Source organism: Penicillium mononematosum (genome assembly GCF_028829835.1).
Source record: "Penicillium mononematosum strain IBT 11891 chromosome Unknown utg000003l:1.0-8172316.0:1.0-8177699.0, whole genome shotgun sequence".
Classification (NCBI taxonomy): domain Eukaryota; kingdom Fungi; phylum Ascomycota; class Eurotiomycetes; order Eurotiales; family Aspergillaceae; genus Penicillium; species Penicillium mononematosum.
Window position 1 is genome coordinate 1395387 of NW_026643273.1, and position 21243 is coordinate 1416629.

General features: G+C 48.6%; 8 protein-coding genes across 8 annotated transcripts; 3 read left to right on the forward strand and 5 right to left on the reverse strand.

The window, feature by feature from the left end:
* Nucleotides 1-1217: 1217 nt before the first annotated feature.
* N7519_005451 (ankyrin repeat domain-containing protein) lies at nucleotides 1218-1877 on the forward strand (the record flags this gene model as incomplete). The annotated part of the gene is made up of 1 exon (XM_057292227.1): nucleotides 1218-1877. One exon carries the CDS (start codon nucleotides 1218-1220, stop codon nucleotides 1875-1877), a length of 660 nt encoding a protein of 219 aa, XP_057147038.1.
* Nucleotides 1878-2483: 606 nt separating this feature from the next.
* N7519_005452 (putative cofactor for methionyl- and glutamyl-tRNA synthetases) lies at nucleotides 2484-3818 on the forward strand (the record flags this gene model as incomplete). The annotated part of the gene is made up of 1 exon (XM_057292228.1): nucleotides 2484-3818. The coding sequence occupies one exon, from the start codon at nucleotides 2484-2486 to the stop codon at nucleotides 3816-3818; it is 1335 nt and encodes a 444-aa protein (XP_057147039.1).
* Nucleotides 3819-4040: 222 nt separating this feature from the next.
* Nucleotides 4041-5505, reverse strand: N7519_005453 (pepsin-like aspartic protease; the record flags this gene model as incomplete). The annotated part of the gene is made up of 3 exons (XM_057292229.1): nucleotides 4041-4168; nucleotides 4244-5007; nucleotides 5108-5505. The coding sequence occupies 3 exons, from the start codon at nucleotides 5503-5505 to the stop codon at nucleotides 4041-4043; spliced, it is 1290 nt and encodes a 429-aa protein (XP_057147040.1).
* A 2524-nt stretch (nucleotides 5506-8029) lies between these two features.
* Nucleotides 8030-8730, reverse strand: N7519_005454 (DUF4452 domain-containing protein; the record flags this gene model as incomplete). The annotated part of the gene is made up of 2 exons (XM_057292230.1): nucleotides 8030-8338; nucleotides 8455-8730. 2 exons carry the CDS (start codon nucleotides 8728-8730, stop codon nucleotides 8030-8032), a joined length of 585 nt encoding a protein of 194 aa, XP_057147041.1.
* Nucleotides 8731-11853: 3123 nt separating this feature from the next.
* On the reverse strand, nucleotides 11854-12879 carry ssn8 (cyclin-dependent protein serine/threonine kinase regulator SSN8; the record flags this gene model as incomplete). The annotated part of the gene is made up of 4 exons (XM_057292231.1): nucleotides 11854-12069; nucleotides 12156-12397; nucleotides 12450-12659; nucleotides 12720-12879. 4 exons carry the CDS (start codon nucleotides 12877-12879, stop codon nucleotides 11854-11856), a joined length of 828 nt encoding a protein of 275 aa, XP_057147042.1.
* Nucleotides 12880-13368: 489 nt separating this feature from the next.
* Nucleotides 13369-15467, forward strand: N7519_005456 (uncharacterized protein; the record flags this gene model as incomplete). Its single annotated transcript, XM_057292232.1, has 7 exons — nucleotides 13369-13636; nucleotides 13715-13922; nucleotides 13989-14605; nucleotides 14658-14719; nucleotides 14780-14883; nucleotides 14936-14968; nucleotides 15026-15467. The coding sequence occupies 7 exons, from the start codon at nucleotides 13369-13371 to the stop codon at nucleotides 15465-15467; spliced, it is 1734 nt and encodes a 577-aa protein (XP_057147043.1).
* A 702-nt stretch (nucleotides 15468-16169) lies between these two features.
* N7519_005457 (glutathione S-transferase family protein) lies at nucleotides 16170-17426 on the reverse strand (the record flags this gene model as incomplete). Its single annotated transcript, XM_057292233.1, has 5 exons — nucleotides 16170-16751; nucleotides 16811-16989; nucleotides 17046-17132; nucleotides 17189-17357; nucleotides 17421-17426. The coding sequence occupies 5 exons, from the start codon at nucleotides 17424-17426 to the stop codon at nucleotides 16170-16172; spliced, it is 1023 nt and encodes a 340-aa protein (XP_057147044.1).
* Nucleotides 17427-17896: 470 nt separating this feature from the next.
* ubaA (E1 ubiquitin-activating protein ubaA) lies at nucleotides 17897-21233 on the reverse strand (the record flags this gene model as incomplete). The annotated part of the gene is made up of 6 exons (XM_057292234.1): nucleotides 17897-18035; nucleotides 18091-20674; nucleotides 20733-20873; nucleotides 20935-21020; nucleotides 21082-21170; nucleotides 21228-21233. The coding sequence occupies 6 exons, from the start codon at nucleotides 21231-21233 to the stop codon at nucleotides 17897-17899; spliced, it is 3045 nt and encodes a 1014-aa protein (XP_057147045.1).
* Nucleotides 21234-21243: the final 10 nt, after the last annotated feature.

The window sequence follows — 21243 nt, forward strand, 5'->3', positions numbered from 1 at the left end:
TCCGGGGTGCTACTAGATGGTTACTAGAGTCGTTTAGTCCCAAATCAACTTGATTTCGAAATTTCCCCATAGGCACAAGTATAAGAATCACCAATTAAGGATAGTACCTAGTGTTCAGATCATCTACTACATCTACTACCTCATTATGACCACTCCTGGGCAATCTGTCCATAAAGTTCAGACACCTCTTCAGCAACCTTTACAGCCTTCAAAGAGCACAGAAATACTGTCTACCAATATGCCAAAATCAGATATCCCGGTTCTTCCAAAACTGCCAGCGGAAGCCATCCGTTTGGCCCACCTTCTCGAGGCCTTCTTTCTAGCAGAGAAACCGTGGTCTGGTCTTTTGCACCCGGACCAGAGGGTTCTGATTACATTTATTGTGCAGAACTATGACACGGGATCTATCCTCCCAAAAGCCACTCAGTCGAGCAATAACCTTGCCTGCTATCCTAGAATATGGACACGCAAGGAGTACCGAGTGAAAAAAGCAATTCAAAGGACGGTTGATCTAGCCTCGCCGTTACTGGAGCGATGTTGGAGATCACAACTTGGGGGGAAATCAATCCTTGACCTACCCACCGAACTGATGCTGCTTATTGAGCATGGGCTATCAGACAACGAGCTGTACAATCTTTGTAGAGCAAATCGTGGACTCTATCACATCTTGAGTGGCCGGCTTTGCCAGCGAGGGATGCAGGACCTGCGCGCATTTGAACGAAGTCTGCGAAAAAATAAGAGAATATCATTCATCAAAGCAATTGAAGTACTCCCTGATGTTCCAGAGACAGCGCCATGGAGTGCACTCCCATTGTTTTGCATGGTGAGCAACAAAAATGCCAAGTTGATACAATTCCTAGTTTCCAAAGATGGCTTGCTCGGATGCGCATTAAGGGGACTAATCGAACATACCCTACATGTCATACGAGATAACCTTTGGAGATATGATAAACTTGACTGGAGATCCACTGAAAACTGTTTGAAGTGGGGGGGCTGACCCCGATTATCGTTTTAACGACGGCTCTTCTTTGCTGTGCATGGCCATCAAAGTATCCGAGTGTGGCCATCAGCTGTGGACGCCACATGTTAGACAAGAAAGGGCGTATCGGCTTGTCAAGCTCCTCCTTGCCCACGGGGCTGACCCGAATTTTGCGGGGTTCCTTCCGGAAATGCATTCGCCGCTTCATTTAGCATGCTTCTATTGTCAACCCGAAATCATGCAGGTATTGCTCAATGTAGGCGCAGACCCAAACGCAAAAGACGTGCACGGTTACACCCCCTTGCATATGTTATTCGAAGGGAGCTCGGTCAGTGAAGTTGATCGGAGTATTCTGCTTGATGTTCTTCTTGCAGACCGACGAGTCGAGATCGATGAGCGCGACTATGATGGTTGCACGCCACTGCATGCTGCAGCTTGGAGGGGCCACCTACAGACTGCTCTGAAATTTGCCAAGCAAGTTGTCCGTATGCCAGACAAGGTCGATATCAATGCTCAAGACAATGAGGGGAAAACACCACTTTGGGGCTGCATCAGCATCGACCGGTATCGTATGGCTCGTATCCTCCTAGAACAGGATAGGCTTGATCCTAATCTCGGTCCAAAGGATGAATTTCCATTATTGTTTGCTGTTCGTCATAATCAGAGACTGACGGTGAAATCCTTGCTGAAATCGAAGCGCCTCGATGTCAACAAGAGAACCACCACAGGCAAGACAGCTTTATTGGAAGCTATAGAGATCAGCCATGTGGAAATCATTAGAATGCTTGCTAAAGCCGGTGCCAACCCGGATATTGGAATGAACGGAGGCAAAACAGCGCGGCAGCAGATGTTGGCTGCAGGTATTCATATCAAATGGGAGACTTGCCCGGTATGTTGAAAGCCAATTGGTCATTTGCTTCATGGATGGTTGATGGGCCGTGTGAAACGAGCAAAACAGAAGAAAGCGCTATGCAACAATTCCTTTAATTTATTAAGCTAGCCTGTCTCTATTCAACATAAGCCAAGGTGATATAGCATAGGAGCAACTGCTGAATTAGGCTTCATCTATCTGCTGTTCAGCGTAGTCTGGTTCGAGGAGCTTGTCTTCCTCTTCTTGGAGCCTAAATTCGACGTTGTAGTCTTCAGATAGCAGGGGATGGTCGTATATTGGGAGCCATGATCAAGAAGACCTTGGTTTTAACACAGACGAGACGTCAAGGTCCGTCTACGTGCCCTGAGCTGGCAGCTGCTGAGTCAGCCAGAGCACGGCCACCTGGGCAGGGAAAAGAACCATAGGCGATTGCTTTGGTGAATTAATATTTATTTAGGCAGTTAAATCTCACCAGGTCCCTATATAAAAGGGATCGCGATCAAGCTGAATTCTCTCAGGTCGACCCTATTGCGGGCCCGACTGACAACCCCGCGGGTCCAATCGTTGACACAAATTCGTGCCCCTCCTCGATTTTCTCTTCTTCCACTCCCAACCCCTCCACGAACATACACCATGGCGACGGCAGCAGCTCCCGAGACCTCTCTCCTCTCCCTTCTTTACCGGTCGTACCCCGCCGTAATCTCTTCCGATTCCACCGAGCCCGACTACCTCCACGCCTCGGCCAAGATCTTCCCTCGTGTCACCTTCAATGAGGCAGAGGAAGCCGACATTAAGCAATGGCTTAACACCGTCTCCGGCCTGAAGACTTCTCTCGCCAATGACCAAAAGGATGTCACCACTGGAATTCTCGACCAGCTGAACATCCACCTCGCCACCCGCACTACCCTCCTCGGCGCGAAGCCCTCGGTCGCCGACATTGCCATCTATGCTCTCCTGGCCCCTCTCGTTGAGAAATGGACCCCCGAAGAGCGCACCGGAGAAAAGGGCTACCACCACATCGTGCGTCACATCGACTTCGTTCAGAACGGCCGTCTATTCTCCCTCCAAATCCCCGACGAGGAGAAGATCGCCATCGACGTGAACGACGTCAAGTTCGTGCCCAAGCCTGTCGACCCCAAGGAGGAGAAAGAGCGCAAGAAGCGTGAGAAAGCCAGCGCCCAGAACCCAGACGCCAACAACGAGTCCAAGCCCCTCGTCATCGGCCAAGGCAAGGCCGAGCAAGCTGCCAAAGCCCAAACCCAGGCCGGCGCCGACGGCGCCCCCGTGAAAACCAACAAGAAGGAAAAGAAGGAGAAGAAAGAGAAGGCTCCTAAGCCCGCTCCTGCCCCCGCTGCGCCCCCGGCCCCATCACTGATTGACCTGCGCGTCGGACACATCCTGCGCGCCGTCAACCACCCCAACGCAGACTCGCTGTACGTCTCCACGATCGACTGCGGTGACGCCCCGGGCAGCGACAACACCTCTCTCGATGAGGAGACCGGCAAGACCGTTCGGACTGTGTGCTCCGGACTGAACGGGTTGGTCCCGCTGGAGGAGATGCAGGGCCGTAAGATCGTTGCAGTGTGCAACCTGAAGCCTGTGACCATGCGTGGCGTCAAGTCTTGCGCGATGGTTCTTGCTGCCTCCCCGCGTGTTGCGGAGGGCGAGGACTCCCACGCCGGTCCTGTCGAGCTCGTTAACCCCCCTGCTGATGCTCCTGCCGGTGAGCGCATTAGCTTCGAGGGCTGGAACGATGGCCAGCCTGAGAAGCAGCTTAACCCTAAGAAGAAGGTCTGGGAGACTTTCCAGCCGGGTTTCACTACCACTGCGGACCGTGAGGTTGCCTTTGATAGCAGTGCTGTTCCCTCTGTCCATGGACAGGAGGGCAAGCCTGCTCTTGGCAAGCTGGTTGCTGCCTCCGGTGGTGTCTGTACTGTTAAGAGCTTGACTAATGCTACTGTTCGGTAAGGGATGTGAAGGTGTTCGGTATATCTGAAAATAAAACTAAAACGCATACCCATGAGAATACGAAGAAATCAAAATTTCCAACTTCAGTATTATTGTGTATTTAATGGAATTTCTTCCTCTCTGCATCGCTGCCAACACATGAAAAAGTGGAAATATGGATTTGGTTTTTCTAATCTGTACATCGTCACACAACTTCAGGGGCATAGATCTTAACCTCTTTGCTTAAGCAGGCGCCGCGAATCCCAAAGAAGGCCCGCGTTTGTCAAAGACCACAAACAAGGCCTTCAAGAACACATCGCCATAGATCGCCATGCTTGAGCTTCCGCTTGACTGAAGGCCGCCATAGCACACTATCGAAAAGCAAAGGTTAGCCCAGAACTCATACCTCAAAGGAGCCTAAAGGAGTGGAGGGAAGAAAGACTCACCCGTTTCACCAGTAGTCGTGTTGGTTCCAACCTCGGACCAATTCATGAACGATCCAGGGATGGTAGCCGAATAACCAGGCCCAACCGCAACGGATAGGCTGGGCAAGCTCGAAGTACAGGGGAAGATATACCCGTTGGCATTCTTGGCGTATAAACCACCCTTGACTTGCCTATAATACGCTTCTGCAACCTCAGGGCTAACCATCATGAGTGAGGTGCCAGTGTCGGCAATGGCCTGGGGTGCCTGAGTGATCGGGCGGAAGGGGCCTTCTCCTATGGCGTATTGTGCCGATTCGAATTCCCAGAATCCATTGGATGAATCCACACTGACATTGGCCATGGCGCCTCGGTACTTTTTCGGATCAACGGTTCCAAATTCATACTCACCGACGCCGTTGCTGAGAAGGCGAGCGGTGAAGACTGGCTCGTCGAGGTTGGGGGCGACATTGTCGAAGAACGTATTCTGTTTCTCTGGCGTGACAGTGTTGATTGAAGAAAATCCAAGACCGACGAGTCCGTTAGACTTGGTGTCTTCGGCGAATGTTTGCGAAACATCTGTCGGAAGGCCGAATGCTTGCCCGGCGACTTTGACACCGCCAATCGAGACAACATCCTTGCCTACAGGCCCATTGGCATAGGAGGAGTCCCCGTACCGGATCTCGAATGTGCTGCCTTTGAGTTCTTCAAAACTGGAGGATTTGCTCGGTTCGTACACTGTTCGGCTGTTTCGCAGTGACTTTGGAAGTCTCGAGCTCAACACCCACCTACATGACAATTGGTTAGTCCGGAATATTCGTTTCGTGGGCTGGAGCATTGAAAGATGCTAGCCAACATCCTAAAGGAAGAACAAGATATGAAACTTACATATCAGCAGAGCCGCTGTCAAAATTCATATCGAGTGTTTGGCCTCCGATATTGACCGGCGAGACAAATTCCACGTCTCCATCAACAGAAGTGGCATCTACGGCACCCGTCTGTTCAGAATTCTTCACATCTTCCTTTGCAGCTTTCACATTCGTGGCATGCTTGGTTTCAAAGGGCTGGAAGTCGCTCACATCAACCCCATTGAGGGTTGCTGTATCAATTCCGAACTTGCGGTATGCTTTGCGCAGTGCCGTGGGTCCGTGGGAAACATAGCCATCGCGCTTGACTCTCTGTACCTTGAAGGACCGGCCTTGAAGGTGATTCGCAGAATCCACGGGCAGGGACAGAGCGTTGAAGCCCAACGAAAAGAAGATAGCAAGAAAAAGAACGAATTGCATCTTGCCCAAAGTCCCAATTTGGGATATCAAAATCGGAAAAAAAGAGTGATTAGATCAGGGCCAGCCTGAGAATTGATATTAAAGAATGCAATGGACAAGAAACACAAGGATGAAGACAGGACCAGAAAAAAAAAAGAAGGTGAATTTCCAACAGCTCCGTAGATCTGTAGGGGCAGGCTTGTTAGAAATTTCTGAATGAATGGGAAGACAATGCCAATGTCTTAAAATGAACGCTAGCAGGCAGTAGTCCTGACTTGAATGCCTGCAGCCAAGAAAGGAAAGGAAAGGAAAGGAAAGAGAATAATACAATGAGAACAATGCGGAACAATGCAGAGAAGAAGAGAAGAAGAGAAGAAAACAAAAAGACAATGACAATATCAACAAAACAAAGCAAGACAAAGTGAAACCTTCATAGGAGGAAACAACCAAGGCAAGAACCACCCAAAAGCAGTACGGAGTACCTAGGTACGTATATTGTAGTGCAAGAGTTTCTTACTTGAGTACTTGGCATTTCACCTCGACCTATCGGAGGCAAGTACTGCACTGCAAATCCCTTGGCCCAAGCTGGGCATGCTTCACAGTAGACGCCATCAGTCCAGGACCAGAGCGACGTATACTCCGTGGGCCCCGGGATGTGTCAGGCCCAGGTCAGGGGCTCGGGAGAAGCGCCAGATAGGCTAGCACGGAGCACGGAGCACGTAGATGATATCTATATGCGGAATATCCTGCTACTCCGTAATTTGTCTGTTACGCGACGTCTTAGATAAGTGGGGGGGGATTGTCCTGGGCGCGTGGGTTTGACACCTGAGACCTTAGGGCCTGTCAGTGTCGGGATGTCGTTGGTCTATCCTGAAACAAGGGCTAGCGGGTAGGGACCCAATCATGCAGGCGGCACGGCGTACTTGAAACGTATAGGAAAGGTTGTAAAGATCTCCCGTTGTGACAGGTTAAGTGTGGCTTTTTTTTTTATTTGCGTTGGTGTTGCTGCTCTGGTTGCCTATTGGAACAATGGCATTGCGTTGTGGGCATAGAACAATGGCATCTTCGCCTCACATCATTGATCTTCGGGCGATCAAACCGTTGGGTGTGACCAATGTTAATTGGAGATCTAATCATGGCTTTTGTGTGTTTTGTTTTGCTGCTTAAGGGACGTAATCCTTGTAGGCAAAAATACTATGTAGACATATATATATATTCCTGAGGAATTAGAGCGAGGCATTTGTCCACTCCGCCATATATATCCTTACATATTTTCCCAGCACTACTTGTGATATTGATTGGATCTGCAAAGAGAAGTCAAGGGAAATCGCAGAACCTTCAATACTATCCCAAACCAGGACAGCATATGAGTGGCGGGCTACCTGTGTTTGGCATTAGAATGGCTCGGAGCAAAAGGCTGCATCTAGATACATGCCCAGCAGCCAAGAAATCAAGTACATTGCTTCGTACAAGATATGAAGACACAAATAAGAGATATGATTGGACTTGATATGTAAATCGACATCATATAACCTTGGAATGTCATAACTCTCCGGGAGTTCCCAAAAAGGGACAAAAGAAATACAGAACCAAGAGAATAGATGAAAGAGAATGAAAGCATTTTAAGTGCATAAAATGGTCTAGACTCGCATACCGCGAGAGACCCCCAAGGATATCGATTTCAAACAGAAACAACTCCGCATCCCATGGTTTCGCTACCAGACCCGACCAACCACATACCAGTGGCAAGGAAGCGTTGTTCACCAATCCCCAAATTCCATGTACAGAAACAATCCGTAAAAGATGAGCAAAGTAGAAGGTAACAAAATAAAAAACAACCCAAGATATTCAACAGTGCCAAGCCATGCAGACGTGTATCGTTTCCGCCTCTAGATCCTTGAAAATGATATCCATTCCCGCCCCGGTAATAAAAAGAAACCCAAACAAAGAGATCGAAGAAAGAAAATGAAGTAGCGTAGGTGTATCTGGCAAAGTCGTTGGCACGCAAAACCCTCCCAAATCAAAAGGTAAAATCAACTCCAAAGGTCATGAACATGCAACGTCAAGTAGCAATGTCACTGCACGTGTGTTCTGTACATCATCGGTGGCCGACCGGAAAAAAGAAACATAGGCCGAAGAAAGTATTCGTCCCTCCCTGAGAGACGAAAGAGGTATCGTAGGAAAAGGATGCAAGGTATTGAATCGCAGGCGCCGTCGCTCGCAACAAGCTAAGAGTATCGCAAAGGATCTAGAATATGAGGCGAAGGTGGTCGTAATCGGCGAAGAGGAGAGGGTATATACAGGTCGGTTTTTTGTTTTCGAATTTTTGATGATTTTTTTTTGTCGCCGTGTTCGTGGAACAAATATTTTTCCAGGTGTCGTGTCGAATGCAATAGATGTATCGAACAAGAATGCAAGTGGAGAAAAAAAAAATTATGACCTGCGATTAAGGGACCCCGATGATGCAGAACAGCTTAAATAACGGACGTGCAATGGACGAATGGAGATGTAGGGTACCAGCCTACGACTTTGGCAGATGGCACCCTTACCATCGACGCTGAGCAGTCTGCATCATCGCGGGCGAGATCGATGAAGGTGGGCTCGACAGGGTCATTCCGGTCGAGGGGTTGATAATCGGAATGACCTTGCGGGTCCGGTTCGCAGGCTGCTGGTAGTTGACATGATTAGGGTTGCCGGCAACACCAGGGTGAACGTATGAGTTTGTTTGAGCGGGGGACAAAGAGATGGACGGGGTCACCTGCTGCACGGGTTGGATTTGGTGCTGCAAAGGCGAGGTGTCCGGTGAACCGCTGGAGAGGGAGGAGCGGTCGGAAGCGGAGTGGATGGAGTGCAGCTACGAAGCACGTCAACAAAATTGGCCCCTTTATGGTTTATCCAAATTGAGATTTGTAGCGATCTTCAAGGGGGTGACGGATAAGGGGGTTTGAAGATTCGTCAATCACAACATACATCATCCTCAGTCAGGAGACCCGGACAGAACTCGAGGTCGTCATCCAGATCAAAGGAGCGACCAGCCTCGAATCTTGCACGGAAGGCTGTCACAGCCGGAGCTTCCGCCAATTCCCGCATACTCTTAACTCCTCGGAACTGACGCTGAGCATTCTGAGAGGCCATCTTTGGGGCACGACGAGAGCGTCCGTGATGGGTATTTGATGCAGATTGCATATGAGCACCATGGTGAGGGTGTTGCTGATGTTGCTGTTGGTTATAGAAGTAGGCAGACATTGTGTGAGAAGCTCGAAAACGAGAAGATGAGAGAAGATAAATAGAAAGTTACAAAAAGAAAATAGAAAAATATAGGAAAGATCGATGGGATTGAAAGAGGAAAGGAGGATTAATGAGAATGAGAGTGTGTGGGAAGAGGCGAAGGGAAAAGAGGGGAGGGGTGTGTTATGGGGGGGATGGTATGGTTATGGTAATTACCATATATTACTATTTCAGGGAGTTGGTCGAGTTGTTTAATATGGATAATATGGATAATTACAGTTTTGTACTGTCAGTCATGAAAAGGCACTTCCATCGACGCACCAACCAGACCAAAGCGCTAACGAAGTGGCAATAGCCTCACAGCCAATGAAAACTCGCAGATCCTCCCAAAATGGACCTTCAACGGCCCACCAAAATACTGAGTGAAAAAAACGTGACGTCGTTGACAATTAGAACGTTACTCTACTCCGTATTAGGAAGATCTTTGTGAGTGATGACCGCCACTGCCTACATACCAAGGGCATCTGGAGAACTCTACAACATTGTAGGTAGGATTGTCCTCGGACAATGATAATTGTTACATAGTTTCATTTATTTTTTATTTTTTATCTAGATCCGAGATTGCCGACATTGCCGAATTTAACAATATACAAATGATGTATCATCAACTGAAAATGCAGTAAAGCTGTCCCGAAAACTAAAACCCCATACTCCGTTCCTCATATCTTGTAGGGGTTGGGAAGCTGAAATTTTTCTCAGCCCTTCGGATCCCCTTAGCTGCAGGCTGTGCAGGGCTTGGACTTTTACCAGGTACATTCCCCTCCATTGCCCCTATAGGGTGCCCGAATCGGCAGTGGCTGAATCTTGCTTTGATCGGCTCCCCCGTACGAATTCCCCAATCCTTCGACACGCAGCGCAAAAATTCGAAAAGCAAAAACCTTGTTGGTCTCGAGACACACCCACATCACTAGCTGCAGATGAACCCGCCTATTATTGGCAGGGGACCTTGAGATCCTACCTTATCAGCTTCCACCCTTCCAAGTCGGAGTTGATTAATGCGGAATCCGGACTAGGGCAGGGGCCTAAGGCGCCTTCTCGCTTTTTCGCTGGGTAGCATTGCCTACCCGTGACTCACTGCATATCTATGCGACCGAATGAAAATCAACCGTGAGTTCACACTCTCCAACGTGTGTATATATTTAGGGAGCTATTTCCGTTTAATTTATTTTGGTCCTTTTGTCCCTGATTGGGGTATGGACTCGGAAATGCTCTCTCGGCGCCTACTGGAACATGACCCTGTTACTTGATGTGCCGAGCTTCCATTTTCCACCAGTGATAACTTCCATTCTATTACACCACGCCGAAAAAGGATCAAGCCCAAACTCTACCTAGGTAGAGACAATGTACCACCGTAAACTCTCCAGTTTTCGGCTTCACCGCCCCTTTGGCCTTGGCCATTTGGAACAGAATCTCACGAGGCGCAGTTCGCACCTGCCGAGATCGGATATATCACATAGTTATGTTGTATTTTACTCCGTAAACGTTGAAGCTTGAATTATGCAGCTGATCTATCCAGCGTCTATGCATGGTGCATGATTTGGTGTCTGCGTGAGATCGTGGGGTCCAAATGCAAGAAATATGTAATTCAGTGAGGGACTATGATCCTATCCGATCCCCAGATACACTGCGCAAGGGACTTGCACGATCTTCAACTATTCTAGTGGCCCTGGTTGAATTGTAAATATGTGATACCTCCTCCATCGTGGCAAATGTTTCTGTGCCTCCGAGCCGGAAGGTGGTTTCAGACTATGGGCGATATTGAAATCGCGATTTGCGGAGTCGAGGCCATCCTTGTTGCACGGCATGACAGCATGACAGCATACAAACAACAGTTAAGTCTAGATTCTCATTCTTTAAACATTATTTTGGTTGGACTTACCTTTATTACGCTTGAGTAATTCTTACCTACATACTACCTAGGTATGTACAAGAGTAGTTAAGATGGACCCCTCGATGGTTGGAAACCGCATATCCTACTTCTCAGGTCACAAAGATGCTGCACGTATATTTCCAAGATTATACCTAGTATTTCCATGCCCATCGTCGCAAGTCAATCTCTTTATACAGAATTTAATGAAAGCTAACAGCTGATATTCGGCATGCAGGCCGTTCAAGGGCTTCATATTGTTCTTGCCTTGAGAGCCCAACTTCCAAGGTTCCAAGGTTGTCTCTATCGCTGAATAACCGCTTCCATTGTCAAAATACCTCACATAAATGTATGTACATACCTAGGTATGCACCCTTTGCCTAGAAAAACTTAAATCTATTCTGGATTACAGTACGGAGTAGGGCCATGCCCAGGTGCCATTCTAATCCGGGGTTTCTTTCTCTTATAGTAACGCCACATAAGATCAATGCATACATAGTTATAGCAGCGTATGTATGTACATTGAGATACAAGAGGCTACATGCATGTATCTAATGAGCAGAGGTCATAATGCGCTGGTCGACTATGTGATCGCAGACACGGAGATATGCAGGGAATTTACATTCGACCCAAGTGAATCGACGCCAATCCACTTTATATATCATTTCGCCGCACCAATAATCGAACAGCATCGAACGGTATGGTGGTGGCCTATTGCTGCCTTGAAGCTATTCATGGATTGGGAAGGTGCGATGTATCCACCTGCATGTATACCTAGGTAACCCCCCCCTCCATTTTCTCTTCTTCACCTCTTCCTCCTCCGACAGTATCGCCAGGTTAGTAACAAGCATATGGCGCATGGGGATAATCGAAGGACCGGCTGAATTCTGATTTACCACGCGAAACCAAGATGGTAAGCTCTGATTTTGAGTAACGGAAGAGCCCTTTTCATTCCACTTGCCACACATCGCAACGCTTGTCTTCAGCTTGCAAGCCGATTCCTGCTATAATCGTTACTGTCGATGACTCTTTGACCTGAAAACTTATTACCAGCCATGCCTTGGTAGATGGGCAGTAGAAAGTGTCCACAAAAGAAGGGGGCTAGGAAACCGGTCAAAAGTAAATCAGACGTACGTGGACCAGCTGCCTATCTGGGATATTAAGACGAGACCGGGATACAAAGGTTATGTTAAAGTACAAGATGAGGGACGGCATCACTTGTCCAAGTTCTTGCTCTTCACCATCCTCCCAAGCAACTCTTTGCAGCTCTTCTCGCTATATTGCTCCCAGACCTCGTACAACGAGACCAGCTCTTGTGTACATTCGATGACAGCTTTGATATCGACTTCGCTTTCCGCAAGCCAGCCGACCAGCTTCTGAATTTTAGGAGGAGGACCAGATCCAGTTTTATCCGATAAAGCGGCCAGCATCTGCATACCACCGCCATCTCTCATAGAGCCTGCTAAAGCCGATTGTCCGGTCCCAGGTAGGCAGATGGATGGGTGGGCTTGAATACAACAGCAACGATGATTGCCATGATCGCAATGACATGAGGAGGGTGTAGAAGTGGTAGATCTGTCAGATAATGATCGTTGATAACAGACCAGGCGAGAGCGATTTCATCCGAGGTGAGTGATAGTTCAGTTTGAAGTTCGGACAAAGTCCGATAAGGATGATGCACGATGAGTTGCGAGCTCAGTTCGGATATTAAGGCAAACTCGCATTCCCCGAGCTTTGCCACATCCGGGGTAATAAATTCTGTGGATAGTTAGTGTTTGGTCTGTTTATGGCTTTATATACGGAAACATACCTGGCCACAGCCCGCGCGCTTCGCCGACCACAAAGCGGATATGCTGTGGACACTCTTCCATCTTACAGGCGAGATAGAATGCTGTGGTGAGCACAAGGTATGGGCTGGTTTGTCGAATCTCATTCTTGGTATAGAATCTCTTGAGATACACCTGTGCTGTTGCAATGGCCTGCTGCCTGGTGGACATGCGCTTGCCAAGCTTGATAAGCTCTATGATTTGAATTAGCCTGAAGTTACATTCAAATCAATGGACATATTAGCGAAACCTACGCTGGTTAAAGTAGATATTCAGTAGCCGTTGATCAGGCAACGGGAACTGCGAATGGGCAACTTTATCCTTCTCCCGTAATCCTTCACGGATATCTGCCAACTTCTCTCTCGAAAATAGCCAGTGTCGACGCTGGGTTGATGCCCAGTAGTTGGCTGCCATATTGAAAGTTCAATGTTTGATGATGCAAAGCTCGTAACTGGAAAGCCGTCACGACATGGTCCGAAGTCCGGGCTGTATAGCTGACCCCGCAGGTCACGTATTCAAATGAAAAATGAGATGCAGCACCAACACAATAGAAAAGCAAAACCAAATCAAACAATATAATATAATATAATAATCTAAGAATCAACTCATCTGAGGTCAGGTTGCAATCCCAAAAAGGGATAGTAGGGCTTGGCCCTGGTCCCGTGCGAGATAATCCGATGGCGTCAAAGCCGGTCAAATGGCCGGGCGCCTATTAATCAGATCATTTATCCATTCATATTCATATTCATATTCACCTGGGGCATAACTTTTACCTCACGTCATCCCTTTTATGTCCCCCTCGATTTTCTTCCCCTCAACTGCTAGGGGTCTTGGGTTCTCAAACCCCTTATAACAAATCAAACCAACCTTGGAAATAATGGTTGCTCGGTAACAACTTTCACTATGGCATCCGGAGAGTCAAAAGATGAACGCGACAAACGAGTCGCCAAACTCTGGGAAACCTTGGATACACGACGAGAAGGCCATATCGACCTGAATGGGTTAAAGAAGGGGCTAAAGAAAATCGATCATCGTGAGTTTGACCGGGTTCCTTGCTGTCTATCTGCGCTCTTGGCTAATGTCCTCGTAGCTTTAAAAAATGCAGACGATATGGTAGTCAATGTTGTGCGGGAGGTGGACACGAATGGCGATGGACGTATCGACCAAGCTGGTAAGCTCACGAGAACCACCTAGTCACCATTCGGGGAAGGCCCTGGCCAATATTTGGTCCAATCCTAATCACCACCAGAATTCCGAGCATTTCTCAACCACACCGAGAACGGACTATGGCAGATGTTCCAGAGCATTGATCGAGATCAAAACGGAGAAATTGACAAGATGGAATTGCGGAATGCCTTTTCACGTTCCGGAGTCACGGTTTCGAACGCCAAGTTGGACCGGTTTTTCGCCGAGGTCGACAAAAACCATGACGGGGTGATCTCTTACACAGAGTGGAGGTATATGCATTTCTCACTGGGCAACTGCAGGCTGAGTTGTCTAGGCTGACATATGATTCGTTTTAGGGATTTCCTTCTATTCCTCCCACTCCAGTCCCCGACCGACCTACACGCCGTCCTTTCATACTACACGGCTACGGGAAATCTAAACCCGGAAGGAGATGTCAACATCAATGACCTGCAGGGTTTAGGTACAGACTATCCGTTTCTTTCACCTTATATTCTCGCCATCCCACACTTTTTGTACAACATTTTGTCCCTCCCCGCCTTGGCCTCCCTCCTTCCTTCAGCACACGCGGAAACCAGCCATATCTCAAAGTTGGGACCCGTTCTCGAGCAAGATTTTGTCTCGCTAGACGGCGACTTGGAGTTGGAGTGGTTGCCACTTCCCCAGACTACCGCCATGCGGATGTTTTTCCGATATTATGGACGGAAGTTGACCGAGAATACCCCTCAACTAGGCTACTTCCTTGCAGGTGGAATTGCGGGTGCCGTTTCAAGGACTGCTACCGCCCCCCTCGATCGTCTCAAAGTTTATCTCATTGCGCAGACCGGTGTCAAATCAACGGTTAAGGCGGCGAAGGAGGGAGCCCCGTTGGCTGCGGCGGGGAATGCGTCCAGAACATTGTTCGACGCTCTCAAGGAACTATGGCGGGCTGGAGGAATACGGAGTTTGTTCGCAGGTTCGTCGTATTGTCGATCTGGACTCGAAGCGGCAACGACTAACTTAAGTAGGGAACGGCTTGAACGTGGTCAAGGTCATGCCGGAGTCTGCGATCAAGTTTGGTGCCTACGAGGTTTGTGCTCTTGATACTCAATTTCGCTACACAATGAGACGAATGCTGACCTGAAAACAGTCCGCGAAAAGAGCATTTGCACGACTCGAAGGACATAACGATCCCAAGCGACTCCTTCCCACTTCGCAGTTCATGTCCGGTGGCTTTGGTGGAATGGTTGCCCAGTAGGTCTTTTGTGTCATTGATGAGAGGAAAATCGGTTTTAATTGTGACTAGATGCTTTGTCTACCCCCTCGATACCCTAAAATTGTGAGTACATCGATCCGAGTGAGTTGTTGGAGCATTGTCGCTTACAATCACCACTAGTCGCATGCAGTGTGAAACCGTGAAAGATGGCCCGAAAGGCAACCAGCTCATCGCAGCTACCGCAAAAAAGGTGTGGAGCAAAAATGGCTTCGTTGGCTTTTTCCGAGGACTCCCGCTTGGCCTTGTGGGCATGTTCCCCTACGCCGCAATCGATTTATCAACATTTGAATACCTCAAACGGACACTCCTAGCTAAAAAGGCTCGTGACTGTGGCTGTCATGAGGATGATGTACCCCTCGGCAACTTCGCAACAGGTGCAATTGGTGCTATGAGTGGAGGATTCAGCGCCTCGATTGTCTACCCCCTCAATGTTCTCCGAACTCGACTTCAAACCCAGGGCACGATCATGCATCCGCCTACATACACAGGAATTGGCGAGGTCCTAAAAATCACACTCAAGACCGAGAGGACCCCGTGGCCTTTACAAAGGTCTCACACCTAACCTTCTCAAAGTGGCACCGGCCATGTCAATCAGCTACGTGGTCTACGAGAACTCGAAACGCATGCTTGGCCTACGATGATTTGCCGAACAAGCCCTCACTTCCGCTTCCTCCTTGCATCCCCCGCGGACACAACTAAGCCAATTGCATGCATTTTCGACCTTTGCCCTGGCACGTCCATTCCGGTGCCTTCGGATCGATCTTTGCTACTTACTGGCTTGACATTTAAAAGCATTGTCCCCAAGATACCCACAAAGGCCATTTACAGACATGGCACACCCCCTCGCTCATGGGTGCATTTGAGATGCACCCCATTCTCATTTTTGATCTCTTCGCCATATTACCGGGGTATCACAATTGGGGTTTCATTTTTTATTTTCTTTGCATTCACATTTGGTTGATGCCAGCAAGGCTTCACTGTAATTTTTACATATTTGCTTTCTATTGCCTATGTTGTGCTCACTTGAGACAACTGTACTTTTGACCAACCTTTGATACAGGGCACTGGGACACTCACCATCAACCACATCAGCATGGCAAGGCGTCGATACAATACCACGGGACTTTTTGATTTCCATTTTTTTTACACAAGAAAATCTACATGCTTGGATAGTACATACATTGAAACATTTCTTGAATACCATTCTGACTGTTCTTAAACTGCCCAGTTCGCGAATCGCACCACCCTTTCCTGGATAAAACTCTTACTTAGCCGCTTGCACAGCCCTAACCTCCTCATCCTGAGGAAGGATATCTGGCACAGGCCCCACAGGAGTAATAGCAAACTGATTAATCTGCTTGTGACTCTTAGTATAATGGAGCTTAATATGCTCAAAGTCAGTGGTATCCCGGAAAGCAGGAACATCCCAATACAGCCTGCGCACCCAGCGATGGAGAGCCGGGAACCCGGAGCGAATATCACGCAGATTGCACTTGAAATGTTGCACATAGACCGGGTCAAACCGAACAATGGTGGTGTAGAGTCTGATATCAGCCTCAGTGATCTCATCGCCGAAGAAATACGGCTTCGAGGCTGCTTGCTGCTTGGCGAGGTGTGCTTCGACTTTGTCTAGCGAGGAGAAGAGCGTCGTGACAGCTTTCTCATAGGCTTCTTGCGTGGTTGCGAAACCAGATTTGTATACGCCATTATTGATGTCGTTGTAGATCCATTCGTTGTAAGCCTCGATCTCGGCTTGGAGAGCATCGGGGAAGAGATCAATTTTCTTGTATTGCTCTGGGAGGATATCGTCGAATTCGTGGTAAAGCATGCGGATGATTTCGGAGCTCTGGTTTTGTAAGTATTATGGGTTGGAAATGGTTTTCTTTTGGGAGGATTGTTTCATACCTCGTTGCTTACGATTAGCTTGGTCTTCTTGTCGAAGAGAACGGGGACAGTGAACCGGCCCGTGTAGTCTGGGTCATTCGAGAAGTAGATCTGTCGGAGATGGGTGAATTCCGGGTGTAGAGGATCAGGAATGGTGTTCTCTCCTGGCAGTTTCTCATCGGGAGTAACAAATCGCCAGCCTGCGAGATGAGTTAGAACAATGCAATTCCCCCAGAACTCAGAAGATAGATCTGACCTTTTTCTCCAAGATGCCAGTGTACCGAAGAGAAAGAGATGAAGTCCTCGAGACCCTTGAGCTTCCGCGTAATCAAAGTCCGATGAGCTAGTAGATAGTTAACCACTGATCGAGTGTCGACTACATTGGAAGCTCTTCCATACCCCAAGGACAGGCATAAGAAACATAAAGATGGTACCGGCCCTTCTCTGGAGGAAATTGGGCCCCGGCCTCTCTAGAGATCCAGTTCCGGAAGACGGATTGCTGACGCTTGAATTCGCCGGACTTGTCGCCGGGTTTCACCCAATCGGTGATGTTCATGGAATTTGCGGCCTTGAATTATAAGTCAGTATAGTCATTGGAGCTATTGTAGCGGGCTTATCTTGTGTTTCTTACAGCCATATTGCGGGAGTAGATGATTGGTACTGTGGGGAACACAAAGGTCTGGTAAGCTGCACGAAGAGGCCCTGCGCGGAAAATTGGACGTGAAAGATGCTGCAATGGTTGAGATCTCAGCAGAGTAAAGAACATAGGCGGCGGACACAGTGGAATTTACACATGTATATATAGGAAAGAATCAAAATGCCGCCTTTGCGGGGGGTCATGACGTCCATGGACATGACCAAATGCTGAGTCAGATTTCCAAGGTTGCTTATCGGAAGATCGATCAGCTTTGACAAATCTGGATGGTCTTGGCAAAACCCATGATTTGACATCAATTTGTACGTACACAACCTTGGAAGTGGCCTTACATTGGTAATCTACACACACATGTGTACCAGTGGAGAGCTTTGGGGAGTGGAATAATCATGAAATCTAGCTACTGTACTAGCAATACGTAGCCAACAGGCTTGCCGTAAACTCTAATCGCCTTATTTTGTGAGCTTGACCATGACGTAGGGAACCTCGACATCTTCTTCTGTTTGGTCCTCGGCGGTAACCTCGAAGATGATGTTTTTCTGGTGCTCGGGAACTGGCTTTTTGCTGACGTGCTCCACAAGCTTGCTCATACTGGAAGATATAGTATTAGTACACGGACTTACGCATGTATAGAAGAGATACTCACGGTAGAGGAAGGCGATCCTTGACCTTCGACGGGGGATAGAAGCTTGCATACAACAAGCTGACTCCAGAGCTGACCATGGTGATGTCCAAGCCCTTCTCGGCGAAGAAGTCAATGAACTCCTGAAGGGGAATGTCTTCCACCTCGAATCGGTCCCAGAGCCTGTCAATTGTGACCTCGCCTTGCTTGCCTTGATACGTGCCCTTTTCGCTACCGATCGGCTCACTGAAGCTAAATAGCGGAAGGGCCAAATTAACGAAGCCGTTCTTGTATTGCTCGATGTCGTCCTTGCCGTCAACAACCTTGTACAGTTCGAGGGCAACAAGACCGGTCGCCAGGGCAGTAGTGGTGGCAATCGCCGGGATGATCTTTCCGGCGATAAATTTGGTCTTATGTCGGTCGGCCTGAGGAATCTCGTAGTTGTCTGCACGGAGGTTGCTGGCCGCGGTGATGAAGTCGATGTGGTAGTTGGTATCATCATCCTTCTCAAACTCAACTGGCTGCAAGCGGAAACCAGCAAGAGATTTGGGCGAGGGAAGAGATGCCACCAGTTTCTGGATTTCCTCATCATCAGTCGATGAACCAGCTGGCTGGGCATTTGGATCAGGGTCGTTTTCATTGGCCTGAATCTTGACATTCGAGCTCGGGGTGAACTCCGGAACGATCATGTCATCAACTACCCGTCGGTAATAGTCCTTGTCCGCACCGGGGTTTTTGATACCGTAGTTGAACGCATGGAGGTTAGCACCAGCAACAACAAATCCAAGATGAGTTGGATTGGTGCTATCGAACTTCAATGGTGTAGGGGCACGCTTAGGACCAGACCAGAATAGTTGACCGGATGATGTCTTGGAGTCCCGGGGGAAGTTATAGAGAAGCTGCTGGATTGCGTTGTTGTACTGCGCTTCAAATTGTTGGCGAGCCCACACAACACAATCATCGAATGTTAGCGGTTTTTCAGTGACCAAGAAGTCACGCAGGTGCTCCAAGGTTTGTTTCTCATTACCCGCCTGCTTGAGGGTTTGCTGGATGTAGTCGGATTGCGAGAGGTACATGTTGACTGATTCAGGTGGGCCAACGAAGTAGGTTTGGAAGACATCCCGTGCCCATGCAATGGTGTGCTCAATGCGATTCGGGAAACTCTTCAGGGTACACATAGGGAATGACTTCTCCGGGGGATCCTGAGAGCTGGAGTAGGACTCCGTGATGAAAGGAAGGACGACCTGAGTGTTACACTTGGTGCCCAGGGTGCCACTCTCCAGCAATGGCTTGCGGAAGAAGACACAGCGGCGATCAACATATGTCCGCGCATCAACATTGTCCAAAGCATTTGTCACACCGTCAAGGCCGTTCCAGAAATCCTCATTGAAGATGTGCTCAGTGTCGGGACCGACGCGATCACGAAGGGTGACAATCTTATTTCTCAAATCTGGGTTCATTGCCTGGGCGGCCGCGGACGCGCATTCACTCTTGAGTCTGCCAACGTCCTTAGAACGGAAGAGGAATTGGCGGTTAAGATTGCTCTTCTCGATCTGATCCATATCGGTGACGTAAATCTTTCCTTTGGGACCCGTACCCAGACCCATCATGGCCCAGTTCTTCAGCGTCTCACAACCGATAGCACCAGAACCGACCAAGAATTGAGTGACATTGGCAAGTTTGTCTTGGTATTCCTTGCCAAACACCGCAATTTGACCATCGTAGCGGGTACCAAGAGGCTTGCAGCTCTCTTCGGATCGAGTGACTGACGAAGGCAAAGACTCCAAAGAGTCAAAGTACAGCCACTGATGCACAGGACTAAACTTGCCGGAGACAGCCTTCAGAACTTCCTGGGCGGCGATTCCACCAAAGAAAGCAGCTAACGGATTCAGATCACCGCGAGCCTGGTAACTCAGCTCTTTGATTATCTTTTCATCCAGTTCAACTTTTTCTTCACCGGCCGCAGCAAGATCGTTAGCAATCTTCAGAACCTCCTGGGCGTCGCTATCATTGTGGGGACGAGGCAGTTGGCCATCACGAGTCTCCGCAAACTTATGAAGAGCCTGGATACCAATGTGCAATTGTTGTGGCCGGTCAAACTTGGCAAAGTCGGACATGAGAACTTCGGGATTTTTGAGTTGATCCTCCAGTGGCTGGAAATCAATGAACTTGGGCATCTTGACTTGAGTGAATAGACCACCACCTTGGTAGGATCCTAGACCGGAGACGTCGCCAATAGTGAAAGTATAGGGACCTTTCACAGTGACCTTGCGAGGATCACTGTTATTTAGCCCCTCCATACCCTTGACTTCAGTGAAAGTGACAAAGTCACCATCCTCGAGTCCATGTCTTGTCTCATCGAGCGCTGAGACCAACCCTTCCTCGTCGATATCCGCCACAATTCCACTAGCAGGCTCTTCACCGTTGGGATCACCCACAGTGAAGTTCTTTCCAAAGTCATTGAAGATATAACCAAAGAGACCGAATGTATCCGTAATTGTGAGGTAGATTTTGTTCTTGTGGCAGAAGTCGGCAATCGCCAATTGCTCCTTCAAAGGCGTCTGTGTGAGAACCACTGCCTGGTAGCGCTTTAGTTGTTCGAGATCGCCTACGAGGCTCTCGCCCTCATGGACCGTGACGGGGACGTAGGAGTTCAACTCGGCGACTCTCAGGGGCAGTAACTTCAGCACGAGGCTTGCCGACGTCCTCTGGCTGAAGGAAAAACTGCGAAGAAAGATCCGAGATAGCGACTGGTGCGGGGTCGTATAGGGTGAGAGATTTAACACCGGCGAGGGCGATGTTCTTGGCTATAGAAACAATCAGATGTTGGGATGAAAGCAAGGTTTGGTTAATAGTTGAATCACATACCGATTTCCACGCCCAAGCCCTTGAGACCCACAATCAGAACGTTGGAGGAGCCCATTCGCTTCATGGCCTCGTGACCAAGAACGTATCTCTATGGTGTCAGTAGATACTCGCGATTTGAATGTTATAGAGGGATGTGGGGGGGCTTACAGCTGTCGACTATACAATGATTCGTCGATATCCCCATGCTTGATGGCTTCGATGGTTTCTTGGGGGTTCTCGACCTGCATCTTGACGTCCTTTGGTGAAATATATTAGTGGCAAATCTTATCTCTTAAGATCAAGACTAACCATACCGTCATGGTTCTTTTC